Source organism: Bubalus kerabau, chromosome 5 (assembly GCF_029407905.1).
Source record: "Bubalus kerabau isolate K-KA32 ecotype Philippines breed swamp buffalo chromosome 5, PCC_UOA_SB_1v2, whole genome shotgun sequence".
Classification (NCBI taxonomy): domain Eukaryota; kingdom Metazoa; phylum Chordata; class Mammalia; order Artiodactyla; family Bovidae; genus Bubalus; species Bubalus kerabau.
Window position 1 is genome coordinate 130,936,800 of NC_073628.1, and position 23,117 is coordinate 130,959,916.

Consider the following 23,117-nt stretch of genomic DNA (forward strand, 5'->3'; position numbering starts at 1 on the left):
GTTGAATTTAGAGATAATGGGGTAAAATATGGTGTTTAACTCCTTTTTGCGTACATGCATTCTTGAATTTTTCTATTTTTAATGTGTATCACCTTTGAAACATAGAATATGCCATTTTAACATAAAGACATATACAAAGTAAGGGTATATATTCCTTGGTGACTCAGTGGTTAAGAATCTACCTACAATTCAGAGACACAGGAGATAAGGGTTCAATCTCTGGGTTGGGAAGATGCTCTGGAGTAGGAAATGACAACCTACTCCAGTATTATTACCTGGGAAATTTCATGGACAGAGAGCCTGGTGGGCTACAGTCCATGGGGTCCCAAATGGTCAGACATGACTGAGCAACTGAACACACATATAAAGTAAGATAACATGTGTTGGGAATTCTAGAGCCCTCTTTTGTAATGATCTTCAGATCTAATAACATTTTCATGATTTTGCTGATATAGAGTTTTTGAAACATTAAACCACAAAGGTCTGAAATGTGATTTTTATGTTCATACATTACAAACAGCATAGTTAGCTTCAATCAGTTGATATAAACATTTTTAATTTCTAAAAATCATGACATAATAGTTCACATTGTGGCCACACAAATTCCTACCTTTCCCATATGTAAAATATATTCACCCATTTCCAACAGCCCTCAAAGTTTTAATCTGTTCCAGCATCAACTCTAAGGTCCAAATTTTACTTAAATATCTTCTAAGTAAGTTATGAGTGAGACTCAGTTACAGGTCCACCCTTGGGCAAAATTTCTATTCATGTGTGACTCTGTGAACCCAGAAAATCAGTAATGCATTTCTAACATTAAAACAGACATAGGATAGATATTGCCATTCAAGAATGGACAAACAGAAAATTTTTGAAAAAAAGGGTAATAGATCACAAACTCCAAACCTATCAGGAGAATTTTCATCAGGTTCCAAGAACAGAGAACATTCAACGGTGAAGGTGATGTTCTGTCCTTGGGCCACTAGGGGGCAGCCCCAGCTTCTTGGACCACCAGGCAGGTGAATCTACTTTCTCAACTGGAAGAGGCCCTGTTGGCCCAGACTTCTGGTGCAGGGCTCTGTCTTTGAAGACATTCTTCCTTTATTTGTATGATGCCTGTTACTTTCAGCTCAGGCTGGAAGCATTTCTACTGGGATGGCATTCTCAAAACTTTGTCAATCTCTTGCGCGCTAATAGGTGCCAGTTCTCAGCTCTGCAGGTACATCACAGGTCTTTCCTGGATAACAGCATCTCTATTTCTGGCTTAGGCTGAGACAGTTTTTTGGATCTCAAGTCACGTGCCTAATCTTTTAAGCCAAGGACCGGCCAGCTTCACTCTGGGCTTGACTGGGGAGTACACTCGGGATAGGCTGAGAAATGTCGACTCATCTCATGCTGATTTCTTTTGGCTTGACAGTTCATCCTTCAATTTACATCTTATCACATGTATTTTACTACAGGCAGCAAGAGGAAATCAGGTGGATCTTCCATAGTTGGTTTGGGAATCTCCAAGTTCATCTTAAGTATTTTGTTAATTTTGTGTCAGCTTGGCTAGACTATAGTACTCAAGCGCTTGGTCAAATTATCAACCTAGATGTTTCTCTGAAGGCATCTTAAAGATGTGATTAATATTTAATCACAGACTTTGAACAAAGCAAAGTACCTTTCATAGAATGGGTGTCCATCCAATCTGTTGACGGCTTTAAGAGAAAACACTGAGCTCCTTCCAGAAAGAAGGAACTCTACCTCGAGACAGCCTTCAAACTCAAAACTGCAACACACACACTTTCTAGGTTTCCAGGCTGCCCCCTGCAGGTTTCAGACTTGCCAGTCTCACAATCACATAAGCCAATTCCTTAAACAAATCTTCACCTCTCCATGTATGTTTGTCCCTCTGTGTGTCTGTGTGTGTGTGTGCGCGTGTATTATACTAATTTAGAATATGCTTCTATTCCTCTAAAAAGAACTCTTAATTCTTTATATAGACTTTGGCAATGAGAGATCCTAAAGGAAGAAAATCTTTAGGATAAGTTTTCAAAATTGGTTCTGGAATTTCTGGAATTTATTCTCAAATCTGATTTTTTTTTTTTTTTTGGATTTTCTTGATGTGGACCATTTTTAAAGTCTTTATGGAGTTTGTTACAATATTTCTTCTGTTTTACATTTTGGTTTTTTGGTCACAAGGTATGTGGGATCTTAGCTCCTTAACTGAGGCTCAAACCCACACCCCCAGGGTTGGAAGGTAAAATCTTAACCAGTGAACCACCAGGGAAGTCTCCTCAAGTCTGACATTTTTAACAGCATTAATGCATCTAATCTAGATGCATTTTAACTAATGCATCTACTGCCCAGAGGAAAGATAACACTAATAATCCATGGCACGCTGTGATGATAAAGATACACGAAATATCAACAATCGATACCTCCAATTGTATTTATAGGAGACGAGTATTTGATATCTTAGAGCATTTTTGTAAAACTAATGAGTAGAATTGGGTGGGCTGGTTGATCCTCATTGCACGAGGCAAAATGAAGAAAGAATGAGATGAGCTCGGGAACTGAAACAGACAGTTCAGATGCTGCACAAATGCCCTTAAAGTTTCCCTGCTGACCCTGAATAAAATCCTTATCTCCTGTACCGACTGAGCTGAGATCCCTGAAAAGGAAACCCAGAGTTTCATTCTACCAGTAGCTAGATTACAGTGAAAGTTATGTTTTAAACCACACTAGGATGTCTGCAGTTAAAGTTGGAAAGAATGGGGTCCAAGAATTAGAATGAAAATGGTTGGAAAATTGGCCACAAGGAGATGGAAAGATGTATGTGGATAGATCTCTCTGATGAGCAAAAAAGGTGAGGAAATTTATGTCCAATGGGATCCTCACCAAAGATTGATCTCAGCAGAGGCAAATTTAAAAGTCAAGTGGGTAAGATGATGTGTTTGGTGGATACAGTCAGATTGTCCCCAGCCTCTGCTGCTACGTCCTGGTGGGTTCACGTACAAATGGGCCATGGTGTTCAGAACAGAAGTTATTTATGCTCTCAGAAACATGATTTCCCCTCCACGAAGCCTATCCCCTTAGCCCCTGCTGAGTGTCCTGTGTGCTAGCAGCAGAGACCAGCTGAGTCTCTGGTGTGGCACAATCCCAGGGTGAGGACCACCCACCTGATGGCACTTAATTCCTCTGACACTTAATCATGGAAGGGGCTGTGCTTTGTTCTTACTGGAATAGAAAGTCACTCCGGATGGACGTGCTTTCCCTGCACAATGCATCTGCCAGAACAACCCTCTGTGGAGGGTGGCGGTCCACAGAGCAATGCTTCTGATCAAGGAACTCACGTCACAGCAAAAGAAAGGCAGCAGTGGCCTAGTGAATTTTGGAATTCACTAGTGAATATATAGGCCCCAGCAACCTGAAGCAGTTCGATTGATAGAATAGTGGCAGAGCACTCAGAAAACTCAGTTTCAGTGAGTTTCCAAGGTATCAATCCTTGGCCAGGTTGTGGCCATTTTCCATCTGCTCTAAGTCAGCATCTGATATATGGTGGTGTGTCTCCTTGGACAAGATTAACAGTACCAGGAATCCAGTGGAAATGGGAGTGACACACTCTTGTGGTGTGCTGTGCTTAGTCGCTCAGTCATGTCCGACTCTTTGTGACCCCATGGACTGTAGCCTGCCAGGTACCACTGTCCATGGGGATTCTCCAGGTAAGAATACTGGAGTGGGTTCCCATGCCCCCTCCAGGGTATCTTTGCATGCATCTGAATATATTTTTAAATTAAAAGGTGCCTTAAAGCACATTAAAGAATATTTAATGTCAATAATATGCTGAAACTCTTGTACTCACTACTGTTATCTCAAGTGAGTTTTTTTTTTCTTTTTTTTTAAATTGGTGCTTCCCTAAGCACCAGCTTCCCTGGTGGCTCAGACACTAAAGAATCTGCCTGCAATGTGAGAGACCTGAGTTTGATTCCTGGGTCAGGAAGATCTCCTTGGGAAGGAAATGGCAATCCACTCCAGCATTCTTGCCTGGAGAATCCCATGGACAGAGGCTGGTGGCTATAGTCCACTGGGTCTCAAAGAGTCAGAGATGACTGAGGGACTTTCCCTTTATAAGCACAAGAAAGAATACATGGTGGAGTAAGGTCCAAAGACACGTTGGTTTCCATAGAGCCCCAAGCAAAGCTGGGTGAGAGGACATGAGAAAGTGATGGTGAGATGGAATCAGTTATTCACATATGCTTCACCTAGCTGAGAGAGAACTTCAGTGATTTTTGAGAAGTGTTTAATTTAAAAATTAGATTTTTATATCACTTTTGGAGCCAGTCTGTTACTGTCTTAAAAAAAAAAAAAAAAAGACTTGTAAAAGTACATATCAGGGAATGAATTCAATAAACTGTTGGGAAACCACTACTAGGAAATCAGGGATTTTTAAAGCTCTTTGAACTTTGATATTTACTAAGTAACCTCACTTAACTAGCATCATATTGATAGAAATCCCCTTAAATTCAGTCACACTTGATGAGCCGCTAAACAACCAAACAACACAACTGGAATATGTATATGAACATGCCGTTGGGAATGTCTAATATACTGTTACTACTCAATGTCGTCCTCACCCTGTGGGTTTCCTGTGCTCATGGAAAAAGTTGAAACAGATCTGAACACTCAGTTCCCCTCCTGAGTGTAACTTCATGTTTATCCACCTCCATGTGCCTCTGTAGAAATCGTCTATATTTGTCATCACGATGGAGAGTAAACTTACAGGAAAATTCCTGCACACTCTCCTAGGGAAAAAGAAAAGTCATAAATTAATTAAAAGTTTTCTGGTTTTTTGAGTTGCACATCAAAAGGACTCTCAATACTAACTATGCAAATAGAGAAAGACAAATGCCATATGATATCACTTAAATGTGGAGTCTAAAATATGCCACAAAGTAACCCATTTATGAAACAGACTCACAGACATGGAGAGCAGACCCATGGCTGCAAAGGTGTCAGGGCGGAAGAGTAGGGAGAGTGGGATTAGCAGATGTGAGCTACTATAGATATGAAAACAACAAAACTACCATATGGAGCAGGGAACTGTATTCAGTATTGTGAGACAAACCACAATGGAAATGAATGTGAAGGAGAATATATGCATAACTGAACTATTTTACTATACAAGAGAAATAAACACAGCATTGTAAATCAACTATACTTCAATAAAAATATATTTTTTAAAAGGGTTCTATTTTGTTTACCAACCAAAAGGCAACTGTCTGTCACCTCACTCTTTCTGGGGAAAACTTCTCTTCCCTGCTGAATTACATTGGTGCACAAAACGTAATCTCTGGGTGGGTGTGTATTTCTGAGCTCTCTTCTTTCTACTGATCAATTTGACTATCATTAGCCAACTACCACATGGTGATAAACACAGTACCTTATTTATAAATCTAGATATCTGGTATTATGAATCTTCTTTTATTTTCAAGATTGATCTGGCCATTGGCACATGCATTTTTAAATTATATCATTAACTTTTGGAGGACAAATTAAAGAATCATCATCTACTTCTTCCTTGATTTGCATTTTAACATTTTTCTCAGTTTTGTTTTACAATTTGCAGTGTAGCACTCTTCAAACATATTCTCAAATGCATTTAATAAAGTTTTTTAAGTATTTATAAAAGTCAGTGTGGCTTTTAATATTTTTTCAATTTTTGTTTTTATATGAATTTTTTAATATAATTGGTCTAATAGCCTTTTTTTGGTGGAACCCTTAATTTGTAAACATTACATGTTATAATTATGTTTTACTCTGCCCTTAGCACTTACCACCGTAATGGCTTTTTTTCTTTTGCCTTAGTGATTTCAACATCATCTGGACTATTTATTATAAAACACTCTTTATTATTATATGGTAATTCTCTTTTTAATTTTATTTTATCTGATTTCGGAGTTTCATCCCATAAATACTCAGGTGGATTTTGTAGATAAGGAGAAATATGAAGATTTGGGGGAATTTCCCCAAAAATGGGTAAATACAGGGCCCAGTTTAGTTCCATTTTTTCAAGGGTTGGGCACTTACCATTTTCTGCTTTCTTTCAGTATGTCAAGTACTCATTGCTGTAGTTTGTATTAGTTTATAATATTTCTTTATAGAAGGGTTGGTTGCTATCAGCTGTTTTTCTATTCTGGAAGTTTTAATTACATTAATAAATAATTTAGTATTTTGAAACTATTATAGTAATATTATGTAAGGAAATAATAAATAATTTCCGTGCATTAAATCTCACATTGGTGACTGATCTATTTTCTTCTCCTTTATAGTAGTAGTATATTTTCCATGTTAATTATCTGCTTGATAATTAGATAATAGAATTTCTTGATAATAGAAATTCTATTAAAAGAATTACAGTTTAAATGATGACAAATATAATTGGTTATATAAATACACACATATAAACAAAATAAAGAATAAAAGCCAATAATAAGTCAGTGAAAGAACAGATGAAGATTCTTGAGTTATATTCCTATAAAAAGAAGATTATCATTGTGTGCATCTGAATATGTTTTAAAATTAAAAGGTGCCTCAAAGTACGTTATAGAAAAGTAAATGGCAACCCACTCCAGTATCTTTTCCTGGGAAATCCCATGGACAGAGGAGCCTAGCAGCTAGAGTCTGTGGGGTAGCAAAGAGTCGGACTCAAGGGAGCACACACACAGAGCACATTCAATACCTAATGCTGAGAATCCACGGAAACTCCTGTACTTATTAGCATGATCCCAAGTGAGTCCCCAAAAAACTGGTGCTTCCCTAAGCACAAGAAAATATAGAGGGTGGAGTAAGGTCCAAAAACACATCAATTTTCATAAATCCCTACCCCACGCAAAGCTGGGAAAAGGTAAGTAAAGGCCATGAGAAAGTGTTAGTGACATGGACGCGGTTACTCATTTGGCTGAGAAAGAAATGGTGTTTTTTCGAGAAGTGTTTAATTTAAAAATTAGTGTTTTATATCACTTGGGAGGCCAGTCTAGTACTCTCCCTAAAAAGAAACAAACTCATACAAGTACATTTGTTGTTGTTCAGTCACTCAATCGTGTCCCACTGTTTGTGACCCCATGGACTGCAACACACCAGACTTCCCTGTGCTTCACCATTTCCTGGAGCTTACTCCAACACGTATCCACTGAGGTGGTGATACCATTCAACCATCTCATCCTCTGGGGTTCCCTTCTCTTCTTGCCTTCTGTCTTTCCCAACAGACAAGTACATATCTGGGAATGAATTCAAGAAATTGTTTTGAAACCACTACCAGGAATTCAGGGATTTGGCAAAGTTCTTTGAACTTTGATACTAAGTGACCTCACTTAACAAGCATCACATTGATAGATATCCCCTTAAATTCAGAGTCACACTTGAGGAGCTGCTAAACAACCAAACAACACAACTGGAACATTTGCATGAACGTGCCTTTGAGAATGTCTAACATGCTGTTAGTACTCAATGTCATCCTCACCCTGTGGGTTTGCTGTGCTCATGGGCAAGGTAAGTTGAAACAGATCTGAACACTCAGCTTCCCTCTTCAGTGTAGCTTCGTGTTTTACCTACTTTCATGGGCCTTTATATTTTAATAGGCGACTTGTAGAAATTGTCTGTATTGTGTCGTCATGATGAAGAGTAAACTTATAGGGAAATTACCTCATACTCTAAGGAAAAGAAAATACATTATGTTTTCTCTCTCTTCTTTTCCCCTGTATAATGTCAGTATTAGAAACACTTCCAAAGAACATAAACATCCTGCGTTTCTCCAGGACCTTTGCACCCTGTTAGTTATAGACTGTCCCAGATCTCTATCACTACTACAAGTGAGATAATTAAGCTAAGAAGAATAATAAATTCATCAATGGGATTATTAACATACATAAAACTACTCACTAATGTACAATAACTATTTTTTTTCTTAAGGAAAAACATGTGATTTTCCAGAAATAAAACATGGAAGCATATATAATGAAAATAGATATAAAAAAATCTTCCCAGCTGATGTAGGGAAATATTTCTACTACACCTGTGAACACAGCTTTGTGACTCCTTCACAATCACTCTGGACTCGAATAAACTGTACAGAGAAAGGATGGTCCCCAACACCAAAGTGCCTCAGTGAGTAAGCACCCTCCTCATTACCGGGATGAATTATCAGTGTGTCCAGGGGTGGAGAGGCCGTGCCTGAAGGAATTGCAGGGTCTGGACAGTGGAGACCAGAGGAGCCAGCAAAGATGACCTAAGACAGTTATTATGAGAAGATGTCTGTGGAAAGTGACTTTACAAATGAAAAATGTTTTCATTATACAAGTTGGAATTAATGACATGGCATATTAATTTTTTACATGCATGGCCAAATTTTAAGAAGCAATTTTTTTTGTACTTGATTTCTCTTTGGAACTTCGCAAAATGTCATCCTCTTTCATTGCAAAATGAGTACCAGTCATTTTTTGCCTTTTAGGACAGTGCTTTTTCCCTTGGGTGGAAAATGGTCAATCTACATCTTCAGGACAAACGCACCGAGAAGGTGACATCGTTCACATTGTGTGTGAAACTGGCTACAGCCTCCCAAATGGTCAGAGCAACATTACCTGTGGAGAAAGAGGCTGGTCCTCCCCCCCTGAATGCCGTCATGTCTGTGAGTAACATGCTGCGCTCTCAGGTCCGGTATTCACTTATATTTTATAGAGAAATAACAATATTAAGTGCAGGCGATATTGCTGTTGCCACTATCGTTACCTTTTCCGTTCAAGGTTCCAACTCTGCCTAAGTAGAGCTGCAAATATCTGGGTCATCACTAGAAGATCATTTTGTCTACTTGCATAAGTTAAATGTAGGTAATAATAGCAAACACTAGCCAAGAACTTGGTGAAAAACTATAATTCTCACATTATATAGTTTCTTCAGTGAATGATTTTTATCAGAATCAACAAATCTTGGTAATACATATTGTGCTGCTTTTGAATATACAGCATTTTAATGTAAATCCTAATAGCTTCACATAATGTAACAATGCATCAAAATAAGCAAGTCAAATATGGTTCTCTCATGGAACTTTAATGGAGAAGGCAATGGCACCCCACTCCAGTACTCTTGCCTGGCAAATCCCATGGATGGAGGAGCCTGGTAGGCTGCAGTCCATGGGGTCGCACAGAGTCAGACACGACTGAAGCGACTTAGCAGCAACAGAGCCTGGTAGGCTGCAGTCCATGGGGTCACTAAGAGTCAGACACAACTGAACAACTTCACTTTCTCTTTTCACCTTCATACCTTGGAGAAGGAAATGGCACCCCACTCCAGTGTTCTTGCCTGGCAAATCCCATGGATGGAGGAGCCTGGTAGGCTGCAGTCCATGGGGTCACTAAGAGTCAGACACAACTGAGCGACTTCACTTTCTCTTTTCACCTTCATGCCTTGAAGAAGGAAATGGCAACCCACTCCAGTGTTCTTGCCTGGAGAATCCCAGGGATGGGGAAGCCTGGTGGGCTGCCGACTATGGAGTCGCACAGAGTCGGACACAACTAAGTCACAGAAGTGACTTAGCAGCAGCAGCATGGAACTTTAAAAGGCAGCCAGTTGACTCTGACAAGGTCCTTCAGCAAGTAAGTGAATGATACATAGGGAGGAAACAAAGGGAAAGAAAACTAGCCTTTTTCAAATTTGTCAAATTGAATATTTCAGTTACCACACGTGGCTTTTACTTGAACTTAGGACAAGCCTAGTTATAATTGTTGAAATAGGCCATTCCAGTTGTTTAATGATCTTTCCTATCACGATGATGCATGTTTTCCATAGCACCAAGCAATTCCCTGAAACTGTCTAACTGGAAATACCATCAGTTTCCACAGGCAGGCACTCAGGCCCCCAAGACTTCTTCCTCCCACCGCCCACTTCACAAGTCAGTCACCAGTCTAGCTTGTCATCTATGCTTTTGTCTACAGGCTATGTATTAGAGGGTCCCACCTCTTCTTCCCATTCAATTAATTTGCTAGAGTGGTTCACAGAACTGAAAGAAACATTTGGTTTCCCAGATTCCCAGCTTAAAGAATATAAAGAACATAACTGAGGAACACTCAGATGGAAGAGATGCACAGGGTGAGGTGTGTAGAAGGCGAGGAACTTCCAGGCCCCTCATAGTAGCCACTCTTCCAGCACATCCACATGTTCACCAACCAGGAATCTCTCAGAATCCCATCCTTTTTTTCTTATGGAGGTTTTATGACAGGGGCAAATTGATTAAGCCATGCGCCATCAGCAGTTGATGTGATCTGCAGCCACTCTTCCCTCCCTGGAGGTCAGGGTTGTGGGACTGAAACTTTTAATCTTCTCATCACAAGGTTGGCTCCCCTGGCAACCAACTCAGGTGTTTTCCATTGTGTATATACAATGGAATACTACACAGCCACAAAAAAGGAATGAAATAGTGCTGTCTGTAACAACATGGATAACCCCAGAGAATATAATCCTCAGTGAAATGCACTCAACTCAGAATGTCAAATATTCTGATATCATTTATATATGGAATCTAAAAAATAATATAACTGAATGTATACGCAAAACAGAAACAGACTTCCAGATATAGGAAAAAATTCATAGTTACCAAAAGATAGAAGGAAGTAGGGAGGGGCAAGTTAGAGGTATGGTACTAAGGGGTACAAAGTACCATGTATTATATAGAACAGATATGCCACACGGGTATATGGTATAGCAGGGGGAATTATAGTCTCTGTCTTAAACTACAAGGGAGTATAATCTATAAAAGTACTGCATCACCATGCTATACACCTCAGACTAACACAGTATTGGAGACCAATTGTACCTCAGTTAAAAAAAACCCAATCATCCTGTTTGTTAGTGAGGATTCAACTGGAACTCTCACACATTGCTGGTGGGAATGTAAGATGGTACAATCACTCTGAATATCAGTGTGGCATTTTCCTATAGATTTAATCATGCATGTATCAGATAGCCCAGCAATTTCACTTTTAAATATACAGCAGGAAATAGGAAATACATGTTTACACGAAGACTTGAGTTCAGGTGCTCATAAATAGCTCAATTATAACTGCCACAAGCTGGAAGCACTTCAAAAGACAGTCAACAGAGGATAAAATGGATAAACATGCTCACGTTTGTATAAAGCTACTCCGCTCCACAATGAAAAGGAGTGAGCTGATCACGCAAGACACCACGGAGCAGACGGGGCCCGACATTTGATGCCATAAGGCAGCCAGATGCAAGAGAAGGCATGTGGTATGAATCCATAAACAAAGTTGTAGGAAGGCAGCATTGCTCTGGAGGGACAGAAAACATGGGCTTCCAAGCGGAGGAGAGTTGTGGGGGAGGAGTGGAGTAGAAATGGAGCAGCAGAACTGTAAAGGGAGAAGGAAACTGCCTCTAGTGGGTTGGGTTTGTGACACTTAGACATTGTCACATCATTGGCTGACAACTGGATTTTATTGTATGTGATTCAAATCTGAATAGACGTGATTATAACCATTTTTAAAAATCACCTTTATTGGGTGATTATGGGAAATGAATCTAAAAAAGAGTCGATATATGTATAAGAGATTCACTTTGCTTTCCACCTGAAACTAACACAACATTGCAAATCAACTATACTGCAATAAAAAAAATTTCCAGGAAGAGATACATGTACATGTATAACTGAGTCACTTTACTTAACACTGTACTGAACACCTGAGTCACTTTACTGAACAGTTCAGCTGTGCTCCGATATAGAATAAATTTTTTTTAAATGAACATTTGCAAACCAAACATATAGGTGTCCAAAAAACTGTAATGTGATTGAATTATTATTAATTGAAGAAAGGAAACAGAAGCAATCTGCTAAACAGAGAGTAATAAAATAGTGAGAGAATATACAAAATTATTAGAAACAAGAAATTCCAAACAGAAAGAAGAGAACAATTACGAAATACAGACAAAAATAGCACAGAGATTAGAGTGATGTCAGCAAGATAAAGGATAAGATGCTCCTCCTGGTATCCCACCTTCAATAATAAAAATTTAGCATCTATCCACAAAAGTAACTTTACGGCAGATGCAAGATCCAGGTTCCAGGAGACCATGAAACCCCCAGGGTGCAGTCCAAACACAAGGACAGGCATCTTGTTCCCTTCCAGCGCAGGTGAAAAGTCTAGACTCATCAAAGGCCCCTGCTGATCAAGGTGAAGAGAGGGTTACTCATAGGTTTCCTCTGTGGTGTTTTTCTAGACTAAGTCCTGTACTGTGAAAAAAAATGTTTCTGCCTTGCTAGGTTGGTCCTTTCCTGGGCCTGTGTCTAAAGAAAGCAGAACCTTCTTGTGACCTTTTTGTTTGTTAATTTTGCCTGAATGTGAGATCATTTCTGGGTTGCAATCTCAGTGCCCGGTCCTGATACATACAAAGCAAAGTGAAAGCTCCAACAACCAGTGCATTGTAACTCCTTGAATCCCAAGGTCTCAAAACAATCTACTTCCTTTCTACACTCTTCACAACCTCTTATGTTGGTTTTTATAATTCTGTTCAGGATTTTTAGTTAACAGAGGGAATATGTAACAGAAGAAATAAGCAGAAATGTTCCCTTCTCATTTTGTCCAGACAGAAAGCCTGAAATTCCCTTCACATTATACACATTTGTAATTCCTTGAGTTTTATTTAAGAAGTTGATGTTTCTCTTGGGAAAAAAATGAAAATCAATTTTAAAAATAACTAAAGATTCAATAGCCATTGCAGTATGCTTAATACCTAAGACCAAGAAACTTCCTTTGTTTATGGTAGCAATCCATCTTTCTAGCATACATTCATTAAGGAAAACATTTTTAAGTACCAGAATACCACGAAGCAGACATGTTTGTTAATGTCTAATGTATGCTTTCACATGGGGTGAAAGGAAGGCCTTAAAATGTGACTCTCAGTTTAAGTGATTAAAATTCCTTAAATGAATCATTTCTGTCATCAGAAATCATAAATCTTGATATTACCTATTGTGGTATATTTTTATTTGCTTTCTTTCACCTCTGTTTTTCTTTGGTCTCTCAATAAGTCAAATTATGTTTTTAGACCCTCGAGGAAGATGTGGGCCTCCTCCACCAATAGACAATGGAGACACTGTCTCATTCCCATTATCACAGTATCCTCCAGGATCGGCTGTTGAGTACCAGTGCCAGGCCTACTATGTACTTCAGGGAAACAGACACATAGTGTGTCGGAATGGAGCGTGGTCTGAACCCCCAAAGTGCTTAGGTAATGCTTTCATCTTCTCATAGGTCCTGGGAAACTCAGTGTAATTGGTATAACATTTTGCTATTTAGAATAGAAATATTATGGATTAACAACAATTCTATTGAATGTGTGACTAACAGATAATAATACATGAGAAAATAAAGTTTGAAAAACTCTTGTTCAAGGAATCATAGCAATGAAAGATTATTTAATATAAACCCAATGTGATATTGACTTCATGACTCCATTATAACACTGTAATGAATTATAACACTGTAATAAATTAAACGTAGCACCTCATTTTAATATCATTAATTGGAATCTACATAATGGATTTTCCGTGAGTTGGCTTGGAAAAGATTTTGAGAATGTAATCCTGGACCAGTGTAGAAGATTCTACTTGGAAGTCTAAAATCCAGAGGGATATACTTGTATACTACTTAATGTTCTATGTTTCTTTTTAACTTCAGATGCATGTGTTATTTCAGAAGAAATGATGAAACGACATAACATACAGTTAAAATGGAGAGATGATAAAAAACTTTATACTAGAGCAGATGACACTATTGAATTTACATGTAAACGTGGATATCGCCCAACGACACCAATTCATACATTTCGAGCAACCTGTCATGAAGGAAAAGTGGTGTATCCTCATTGTGAATGAAACATTGGTTAAAAATGCAGTCATAAAACTGAACTTTTCATTATTAATCCAATTCTTATTTTATCAAGTAAACCAGAATTTATGTTAAATATTATGTGGATGGTGCAATTATAATCCAGGTGACCAACTAATCACTTCTTAAAAGCACTTCATCAACACTTGGAAAGTCAAAATGCTACATGTCCTATTTATAAAACATCTTTGGGAAGAAATTAGATGTAATCACTTCAGTGCCTCCTTCCATCCATCATTCTAACTTTCTAAAACATTCTCCATAACTTCTGAAGTTTTCTGAGACTTTATTTCATAAAAAATGCTTATCTCCATCCTCATAATATCATTTCACAAACACGTAAAAACCTGTGTGTCATACCTACATTAGTCATTAGATCTAGTTTATTAGATTAGTAATTAGATTTCATTTCTTTTTATGACTATGTAATAGTCCACTGTGTTTTTGCACCACATCTTCTTTATCCATTTATCCGTTGATACACATCTAGGTTGCTTCCATGTCTGGCCTATTGTAAATAGTGCTCCAATGAACACTGGAGTACATGTGTCATATTAAGTTATAAATTTTTAAATCCCTGGTTTTCTCAGGGATATCCCAGCAGTGGAATTGCTGGGTCATATGACAGTTCTATTTTTTACCTTTTAAAGGACCCTCCATAGTGTTCCCCACAAGGACGTATCAATTTACATTCCTAACAACAGAGCAAGAGGGTTCCCTTTTCTCCACACCCTCTGCAGCATTTATTGTCTGTAGATTTTTGATGATGGCCACTCTGACTGGTGTGAAGTGATAACTCATGGCAGTTTTGATTTGCATTTCTCTAATAATTAGTGATGTTTAGATCTTTTCATGTGCCTCTTTCATGTATGTCTTCTTTGAAGAAAGGTCTATTTCGGTCTTCTGCCCATTTTTTGATTGGGTTGTTTGTTGTTTTGCTATTGAGTTGCACGAACTATTTGTATATTTTGGAGATGAATCCTTTGTCAGTTGCTTGAGTCTGTCATGCAGAGTGAAGTAAGTCAGAAAGAGAAAAAATATCATATACTAATGCATATAGGTGGAATCTAGGAAAAATGATACAGATGAACCTCGTTGCAGGGCAGGAATAGAGACACAGTTGTGAACAAACATGTGTACACAGTGGGGGAAGAGGAAGGTAGACGAAATTGGGAGATTAGGATTGACATACATACACTACCAAGGGTAAAACAGGTAGCTAGTGGGAACCCGCTGTAGCACAGGAAGCTCCACGCGGTGCTCTGTGACAACTGAGATGGGTGGGATGAAGCGGGTTGTGGGGAGGGAGGGGATATATGTAAACACATGGCGGTTTCACTTTGTTGTACAGCAGAGATCAACACAACACTGTAAAGCAATTGTATTCCAATGAAAAAATCAGTTGATTAGAAACATTTCAAATTTCTACAAAAATATGAACACTGAAAGATGAAAGTAAATATAAATAAAGCAAAAATATTTTAAGGTAATACTTTGTTACTCTTTTGTTTAAATATCTATTACTATGCATTGTTATAAATTTTTTTTGTGGTAAGAAATTTTAAGATCTACTGTCTACAGCTTTAAAATATATTATTTTAACACATTATTAGCTGTGCTTACCTGCTGTATATTACATCCCAACGACTTTTTTTTTTCCCCACAACTGAAAGTTTTTACTTTTTCTTCACCCCTTTTGCCCAACTCCCTATTCTACCTCCAGACTCTGGCAACCACTAATCAACCCTTGGTATCCTTAAGCTCAGTTTTTGGTTGGTTTATTTATTTGTTATTATGGTTTTGTTTTTGATTTTACATGTAAGTAAGATCATATGTTCTTTGTCTTTCTCTGACATTTCATTTAGTGTAATGCCCTCAAGGTCCATCCATGTTTTCACAAATGGCAAAATTTCACCTTTTTAAGGCTGGATAACATTTCTCTGAATACATATACCACATTCTCTTTATCCATCCTGCCATCTATGAATACTTAGGTTGCTTCCATATCTTTGCTACTGTAAATAATGTAGTGGACACTGGGGCATGTATCTTTTTGAATTAGTATTTTCCTTTTCTTTGTATAAGTGGAATTGCTGGATCATATAGTAGTTCTATTTTTAATTATTTGAGGAACGTCCATACTGTTTACCATAGTGGCTGAACCAGTTTGTGTGTGTGCTAAGTTGCTTCAGTCGTGTTGGACTCCTTATGACTCCACAGGCTGCAGCCTGCCAGGCTTCTCTGTCCATGGGGTTTTCCAGGTAAGAATACTGGAGTGGGTTGCCACACCTTCCTCCAGGGGATCTTCCTGACTCAGGGATCAAACCCGCATCTCCTGCACTGACAGGCAGGTTCTTTACCACTAGCGCCACCTGGGAAGTCCAACCAGTAAGCCAGTTTACATTCTACCAAAAGTGCTTGAGGTTTCTCTTTTCATACCCCTGATGCTAAGTCGCTTCAGTCGTGTCCAACTCTGTGCGACCCCATACACGGCAGCCCACCAGGCTTCCCTGTCCCTGGGATACTCCAGGCAAGAACCCTGGAGTGGGTTGCCATTTCCTTCTCCAATGCATGCACGCATGCTAAGTTGCTTCAGTCGTGTCTGACTCTGTGCGACCCCATGGACAGCAGCCCACCAGGCTCCTCTGTCTACGGGATTCTCCAGGCAAGAATACCAGAATGGGTTGCCATTTCCTTCTCCATCATACCCCTGCTGGCACTTGTTAACTTTGTCTTTTTAACAACAGCCTTTCTGGCAGGTGTAAGGTGACATCTCACTATGGTTTTGATCTCTTCATCTGGCTTGTGATTTGTAGTCTTTAATGTCCTTTGTAACAAGCTGATAATCTAGTGAGAAAGCCATTTTAGTAAATTAATCAAACCCAAGGAGGGGAAAATGGGAACCTCTGATTGATAGCCAGTCGGTCAGAAGTACATGTGACAACCTGGACCCTGACTGGCATCCTGAGTTGGAGGAGGTTGTAGGAACCTCCAGTTTGTAGCGGTTGGTCAGAAGCACAGGTAACAAACTGAGTTATAACTAGTGTTTGAAGTATAGGGTGATCTTATGGGAATGAGCCCTTTACTTGTGGAATCTGATTTTATCTCTGGATAGTGTCACAATTAAATTGATTTCTTGGACACCCTGCTGGCATCTGGGAACTGCTTACTAGTGTTGGAAAGGCTTCACACAGGCACACAAGCACAGTGGAATGGGGTCCAGGAACTCCTTTAGTGGGTATCCTTGCCCTTCTTGATGATAGACAAAAAAACTTTCAGCTTTTCATCATTAAATATTAGTTGTGCCATGTACGACCATTCCCTGTACACCCACTTTATTGATAGCATTAACATAAATGGATGTGGAATTTTGTTAAATGCTTTTTCTACAACTATTGCAATGATCGTATGATTTTTATCCTTCATTGTGTTAATGTGTTATATCACAGTGGTTAGTGAATGTTGAACCATTTCCACATCCCTGGAATAAAAGCTACCTGAGCATCAGCAGCAGATCACAGCCTATGATCCTTTAATGTGTTGATAAATTCAGTTTGCTAATATTTTACTGAAAATTGTTATATTTATATTCACCAGGGATATTGGCCTGCAATTTTCTTTTCTTGTGGTGTCATTATCTGATCTTAGTATCAGAGTAATGTTGGCCTCTTAAAATGAGTTCAGAAGAGTTTCCTTCTGTGAAATTGTGGTTTATAAAAATGTGTGTATAATTTGACATTCAGATGACCAAACTCTATTCTCTCATACATTTAGTCTCCCTACAAGGTTTGTGCTTCACAGTTCTAAAGACTAGCATAACATAAATGGATGTGGAATTTTGTTGAATGCTTTTTCTGCATCTACTGCAATGATCATATGATTTTTACTAAGTGCTGAGAGTAATAAATGTGTATATTGCTATGTTAACGAGGTGACTTTGGGAAAGCCCCTAAAACTGGAGCTGGCTGCCAGTTTTGGCTGGCAGAGCCAACTTTATGATCAGAGGATCAGAACATTCAGTCTTATCTCCTAACCTCCAGGTAAGACTGCACTGACTAAGGTTATTAAGAAGTAAATGGAAACCCACTCCAGTACTCTTGCCTGGAAAATCCCATGGTCAGAGAAGCCTGGTGGGCCACAGTTCATGGGGTTGCAAAAGAGCTGGACACAACTGAGTGACTGAGCACATTAAGAAGTAGGAAAGCTGTGGGGCCTAACTTATTTTACATATATAAAGTTTGTAGGAGCAAAAGGAGAAAAAGCAAGACTGTTTTATAATTGTCCTAATAGTTCAGAATGCCAGGCACAAATAAAATTCATTAAAAATTTCTTTAGTCTGTAGGCAACTATTTATGATTTTAAAAAGAACTCAACAAAGTGGTTATAGAGGGAACATTTATCAACATAATAAGAACATCCAAATTGGAAAAGATGAAGTAAAACTGTCACTCTTTGTAGTGCTGTGTGGGACACCTAATTCTCCACTGCTGTGTAACAAATTAGACCAATTGTAACCACTTAGAACAACAGACATTTATTACCTGACAGGTCCAGTGGGTCAGGAGTCTAGGGGCTAAGCTGACGGCTCTGGCTCAAGATTTCCCCTGGGGCTGAGGTCAAAGTTCATGGCAGTGAGGTCTCCAGAGACTGTCCTGGAGCAAGCTTCACCTCCGAGCTCACTTCTGGGCCCGAGTTCTCCCCACATGGCCTCTCTCCACAGGGCTGCCCGGTGATGGGCAGCTGGCTACTCCCAGGAAAAAATAAGAAGAAAGAGTGAGAACACAGGCAGAATTTAAGCTGCAGGCTTTTATAACCTAGTCTAGGAAGAGATGCCATGTCACTTCTGCCGTTGTGAATCCCTAAGTCCACACCACCCAAAGACACAGATTATTTTCCCTCTTGAATGAAAAGAGAAACAGCTAAGACTTTTTAGACACGTTTTGAAAACCACCACGGGTTCTTTAGTTCTAGAAGAAGCATTCTATTGTTCATGGGGATGTACAGCCTCCAGACTCAGAAAATACATCTACTCCAGAGAGGACAATATCACCTCGTCCATCACAGAAAGAGTTTAAAGTAAACCACAGGCCACAAGTAGGTGGTTGGTTCCTGGCATGTTAAAAAGAGTTGAAACAAACATTGCAGTGACTTGAGCTTGAGGGCTTATATTTGCAATGTTAATGTGATGAATCACATTGCAGTATGAAATAATAAACATAAATTTAGTGTATTAGAAAGTTATCATCGTTCACATTAATGTTCTGCTTAAAAATTATAGTGTTCTCATTGAGAATCAATCCTAAGGGATTCAAAAATACCTTTATAAACATTTTTGAGTAAGTATTGTCCAGGTGGCACTAGTGGTAAAGAATCCGCCTGCCAAAGCAGGCCACACAGGTTAGATCCCTGGGTCAGGAAAATCCCCTGGACAAGGAAATGGCAACCCACTCCAGTATTCTCACCTGGAGAATCCCATGGACAGAGGAGCCTGGCGGGCTCTGGTCCATAGGGTCACAAAGAGTCGGACACGACTGAAGCGACTTAGCATAGAGTGTTCTCATTGTGAATCAGTCCTAAGGGATTCAAAAACACCTCTATAAAAATTTTTGGGTAAGTGTTGTTAAGCTAACAGGGTTCAACATCAGGTCAAATTGGGTGTCAGTGAATACAATTTCCCATCTCACTTTCCTCATTTTGGTTTTCCATTCAGGGAGTTTTCTTTTCATGTATTTTCTTTTCATGTGGCTGTACGCACATCCACAGGTTATTTTTTAGTCTCCTCCTGTCTTTAGAGGAAGCGTGGGCAGCAGGGACAGCAAAAGAAGCCGAACCGCCGGTGCCCCTCCTGGCCTCACCACTCCCAGCTGGCTGGACGCTGGCCTCGCTCTTCTGTGAATCTCGAATACTGGTCCCTTCCCCAAGGGTGGAAGGGAAGGTGGAGATAAACACGTGCAGGGCTTAACACAACCCCTGGCAGAGAGTAACATGTAGGCTACAATCATTACTCTCAGATATATACAATTAAAATGAAAACCGAAAAGTTATCTGTCGAAGGCCAATGCCCATCAAGACCACCGCTTACGAATTACTGGGAATCTTGGGTTTTGTTTGTTTACCTGGTTTTGCTCCCAGAATCCCGAGGTAAGAACCAGCAGGTAAATTACTGAGCCGCTGCACCGACACCACGCACTGACATCAGCACGTTCACACTAACTGTACATTCCATTTTCATTTTCCTCATTTTCTCCCTTTTGGGCCCAGGAAGTGGCAGAGGGATCCCGGGCGAGTACATTGATCTCCCTCAAAGTACTGTGAGGGAATGACTTTGCCAGCAACCGCCAAGACAGCTGCATTTCCGGAGGAAGTGCTGTGACTCTCTTCGCTTCCACCAAAGTGAAGTTGCTCAGTCGTGTCCAACTCTTTGCGACTCCATGGACTGTACCCTACAGGCTCCTCCGTCCATGGGATTTTTCAGGCAAGAGTACTGGAGTAGGTAGCCATTTCCCTCTCCAGGAGATCTTCCCGACCCAGGGATTGAACCCCGGTCTCCTGCATAGTAGGCAGATGCTTTACCATCAACCAACCTGTTCACCAGACATCCTGGAATGTGAAGTCAAGTGGGCCTTAGAAAGCATCACTACGAACAAAGCTAGTGGAGGTGATGGAATTCCAGTTCAGCTATTCCAAATCCTGAAAGATGATGCTGTGAAAGTGCTGCACTCAATATGCCAGCAAATCTGGAAAACTCAGCAGTGGCCACAGGACTGGAAAAGGGCAGTTTTCATTCCAATCCCAAAGAAAGGCAATACCAAAGAATGCTCAAACTACCACACAATTGCACTCATCTCACACGCTAGTAAAGTAATGCTCAAAATTCTCCAAGCCAGGCTTCAGCAATATGTGAACCGTGAACTTCCTGATGTTCAAGCTGGTTTTAGAAAAGGCAGAGGAACCAGAGATCAAATTGCCAACATCCACTGGATCATGGAAAAAGCAAGAGAGTTCCAGAAAAACATCTATTTCTGCTTTATCGATTATGCCAAAGCCTTTGACTGTGTGGATCACAATAAACTGTGGAAAATTCTGAAAGAGATGGGAATACCAGACCACCTGATCTGCCTCTTGAGAAATCTGTATGCAGGTCAGGAAGCAACAGTTAGAACTGGACATGGAACAACAGACTGGTTCCAAATAGGAAAAGGAGTTCGTCAAGGCTGTGTATTGTCACCCTGTTTATTTAACTTCTATGCAGAGTACATCATGAGAAATGCTGGACTGGAAGAAACACAAGCTGGAATCAAGGTTGCCGGGAGAAATAGCAATAACCTCAGATATGCAGATGACACCACCCTTATGGCAGAAGGTGAAGAGGAACTAAAAAGCCTCTTGATGAAAGTGAAAGAGGAGAGTCAAAAAGTTGGCTGAAAGCTCAACATGCAGAAAACAAAGATCATGGCATCCGGTCCCACCACTTCATGGGAAATAGATGGGGAAACAGTGGAAACAGTGTCAGACTTTATTTTTTGGGGCTCCAAAATCACTGCAGATGGTGACTGCAGCCATGAAATTAAAAGGCGCTTACTCCTTGGACGGAAAGTTATGACCAACCTAGATAGCATATTCAAAAGCAGAGACATTACTTTGCCAACAAAGGTTCATCTAGTCAAGGCTATGGTTTTTCTTGTGGTCATTTATGGATGTGAGAGTTGGACTGTGAAGAAAGCTGAGCGCCGAAGAATTGATGCTTTTGAACTGTGGTGTTGGAGAAGACTCCTGAGAGTCCCTTGGACTGCAAGGAGATCCAACCAGTCCATTCTGAAGATCAGCCCTGTAATTTCTTTGGAAGGACTGATGCTGAAGCTGAAACTCCAGTACTTTGGCCACCTCATGTGAAGAGTTGACTCATTGGAAAAGACTCTGATGCTGGGAGGGATTGGGGGCAGGAGGAGAAGGCGACGACAGAGGATGAGATGGCTGGATGGCATCACTGACTTGAGGGACCTGAGTCTGAGTGAACTCCGGGAGTTGGTGATGGACAGGGAGGCCTGGCGTGCTGCGATTCATGGGGTCGCAATGAGTGGGACACGGCTGAGCGACTGATCTGATCTGAACCTGTTCACAAAACCGAAAAGCGAATTCCAAACCTAAGCCCCGGCCCTCAGAGGCCGCGGAGACCCCGCTGCTCTCGCTGCCTCCTCAGGGAAAGCGACGCGCCAAGTTTAAATAAGGCGCCGTCTCCTCATTGGCTGGCGCTGCTGCTCGTTGATTGGCTCCGCGCAAAGGTGGCGGTACCGGGCGTGCCCATTGGTGGAGGTGGGAATTTTAAACTGGGCGATGCCCTTGCGCCATTAGCTCCTCTTTGCAGTTTGAGAGTCTCTTGGCCTGGCTATCTTCCTGGGACTCAGCGATTCGAGAAGGGGCGAATTCTCTCTAGATCCCCGCAGCTCCTCGAGGGGACGCGGTGCGCGTTCCTTCGGAGGCCGCTCGAAGCATCCCGGCGGACCGGGAGGTCTCGGTGGCGACCTGGCACCGGGGTGGGGGGCGGGGCGCTGCTGCTGGGAGAGAAGCCCGCCAGAGCCAAGGCCGCGGGCGGGGCAGAGAGGTCCCAGGACAGAGAAGAAGGCGGCGTCCCGGCCCGCCCTGTCCCTCAGCCACTTCACGGAGCACTTGAGCATCCTGTTTGCACATGTGCTCTTCTTCTGGGTTAGTCAATTAAACTTTCAGCTCCCTGGTGGCTTAGACAGTAAAGTGAAGTGAAAGTCGCTCAGTCGTGACCGACTCTTTGCGACCCCATGGACTCTCCAGGCCAGAATACTGGAGTGGGTAGCCTTTCCCTTCTCCAGGGGATCTTCCCAACCCAGGGATCGAACCCAGGTCTCCCACATTGCAGGCAGATTCTTTACCAGCTGAGCCACCAGGGAAGCCCAAGAATGCTGGAGTGGGTAGCCTTTCCCTTCTCCAGGGGGTCTCCTGCATTGCAGGATGATTCTTTACCAACTGAGCTATCAGGGAAGCTCCAGACAGTAAAGAATCTGCCTGCAATGCTAGAGACAGGAGTTCCATCCTTGGCGGGAAGGTGGGAAGGAGCAATCTCTAGAGGTCCTCTAGGGACCTTTCCCTTTTCCCTAGGGAAAGATCCTCTAGGGAAGTAAATGGCAGCCCACTCCAGTATTCTTGCCT

General features: G+C 40.7%; 1 protein-coding gene across 1 annotated transcript; it reads left to right on the forward strand.

Annotated features, from left to right (window-relative positions):
* The first annotated feature begins 7,475 nt into the window (after positions 1-7,475).
* On the forward strand, positions 7,476-13,924 carry LOC129654099 (complement factor H-related protein 2-like). Its single transcript, XM_055583678.1, has 5 exons — positions 7,476-7,533; positions 7,954-8,148; positions 8,492-8,668; positions 13,096-13,278; positions 13,728-13,924. Exons 1-5 carry the CDS (start codon positions 7,476-7,478, stop codon positions 13,922-13,924), a joined length of 810 nt encoding a protein of 269 aa, XP_055439653.1.
* Positions 13,925-23,117: the final 9,193 nt, after the last annotated feature.

Bases quoted from the DNA above. Each gene is read 5' to 3' on its own strand.
- LOC129654099 (XM_055583678.1), top strand. From the start codon at position 7,476: ATGCTGTTAGTACTCAATGTCATCCTCACCCTGTGGGTTTGCTGTGCT. The intron at 8,149-8,491 runs GTGAGTAAGCAC...TTTGCCTTTTAG, and splicing joins CCCAACACCAAAGTGCCTCA to GACAGTGCTTTTTCCCTTGG. The intron at 13,279-13,727 runs GTAATGCTTTCA...TTTTAACTTCAG, and splicing joins TGAACCCCCAAAGTGCTTAG to ATGCATGTGTTATTTCAGAA.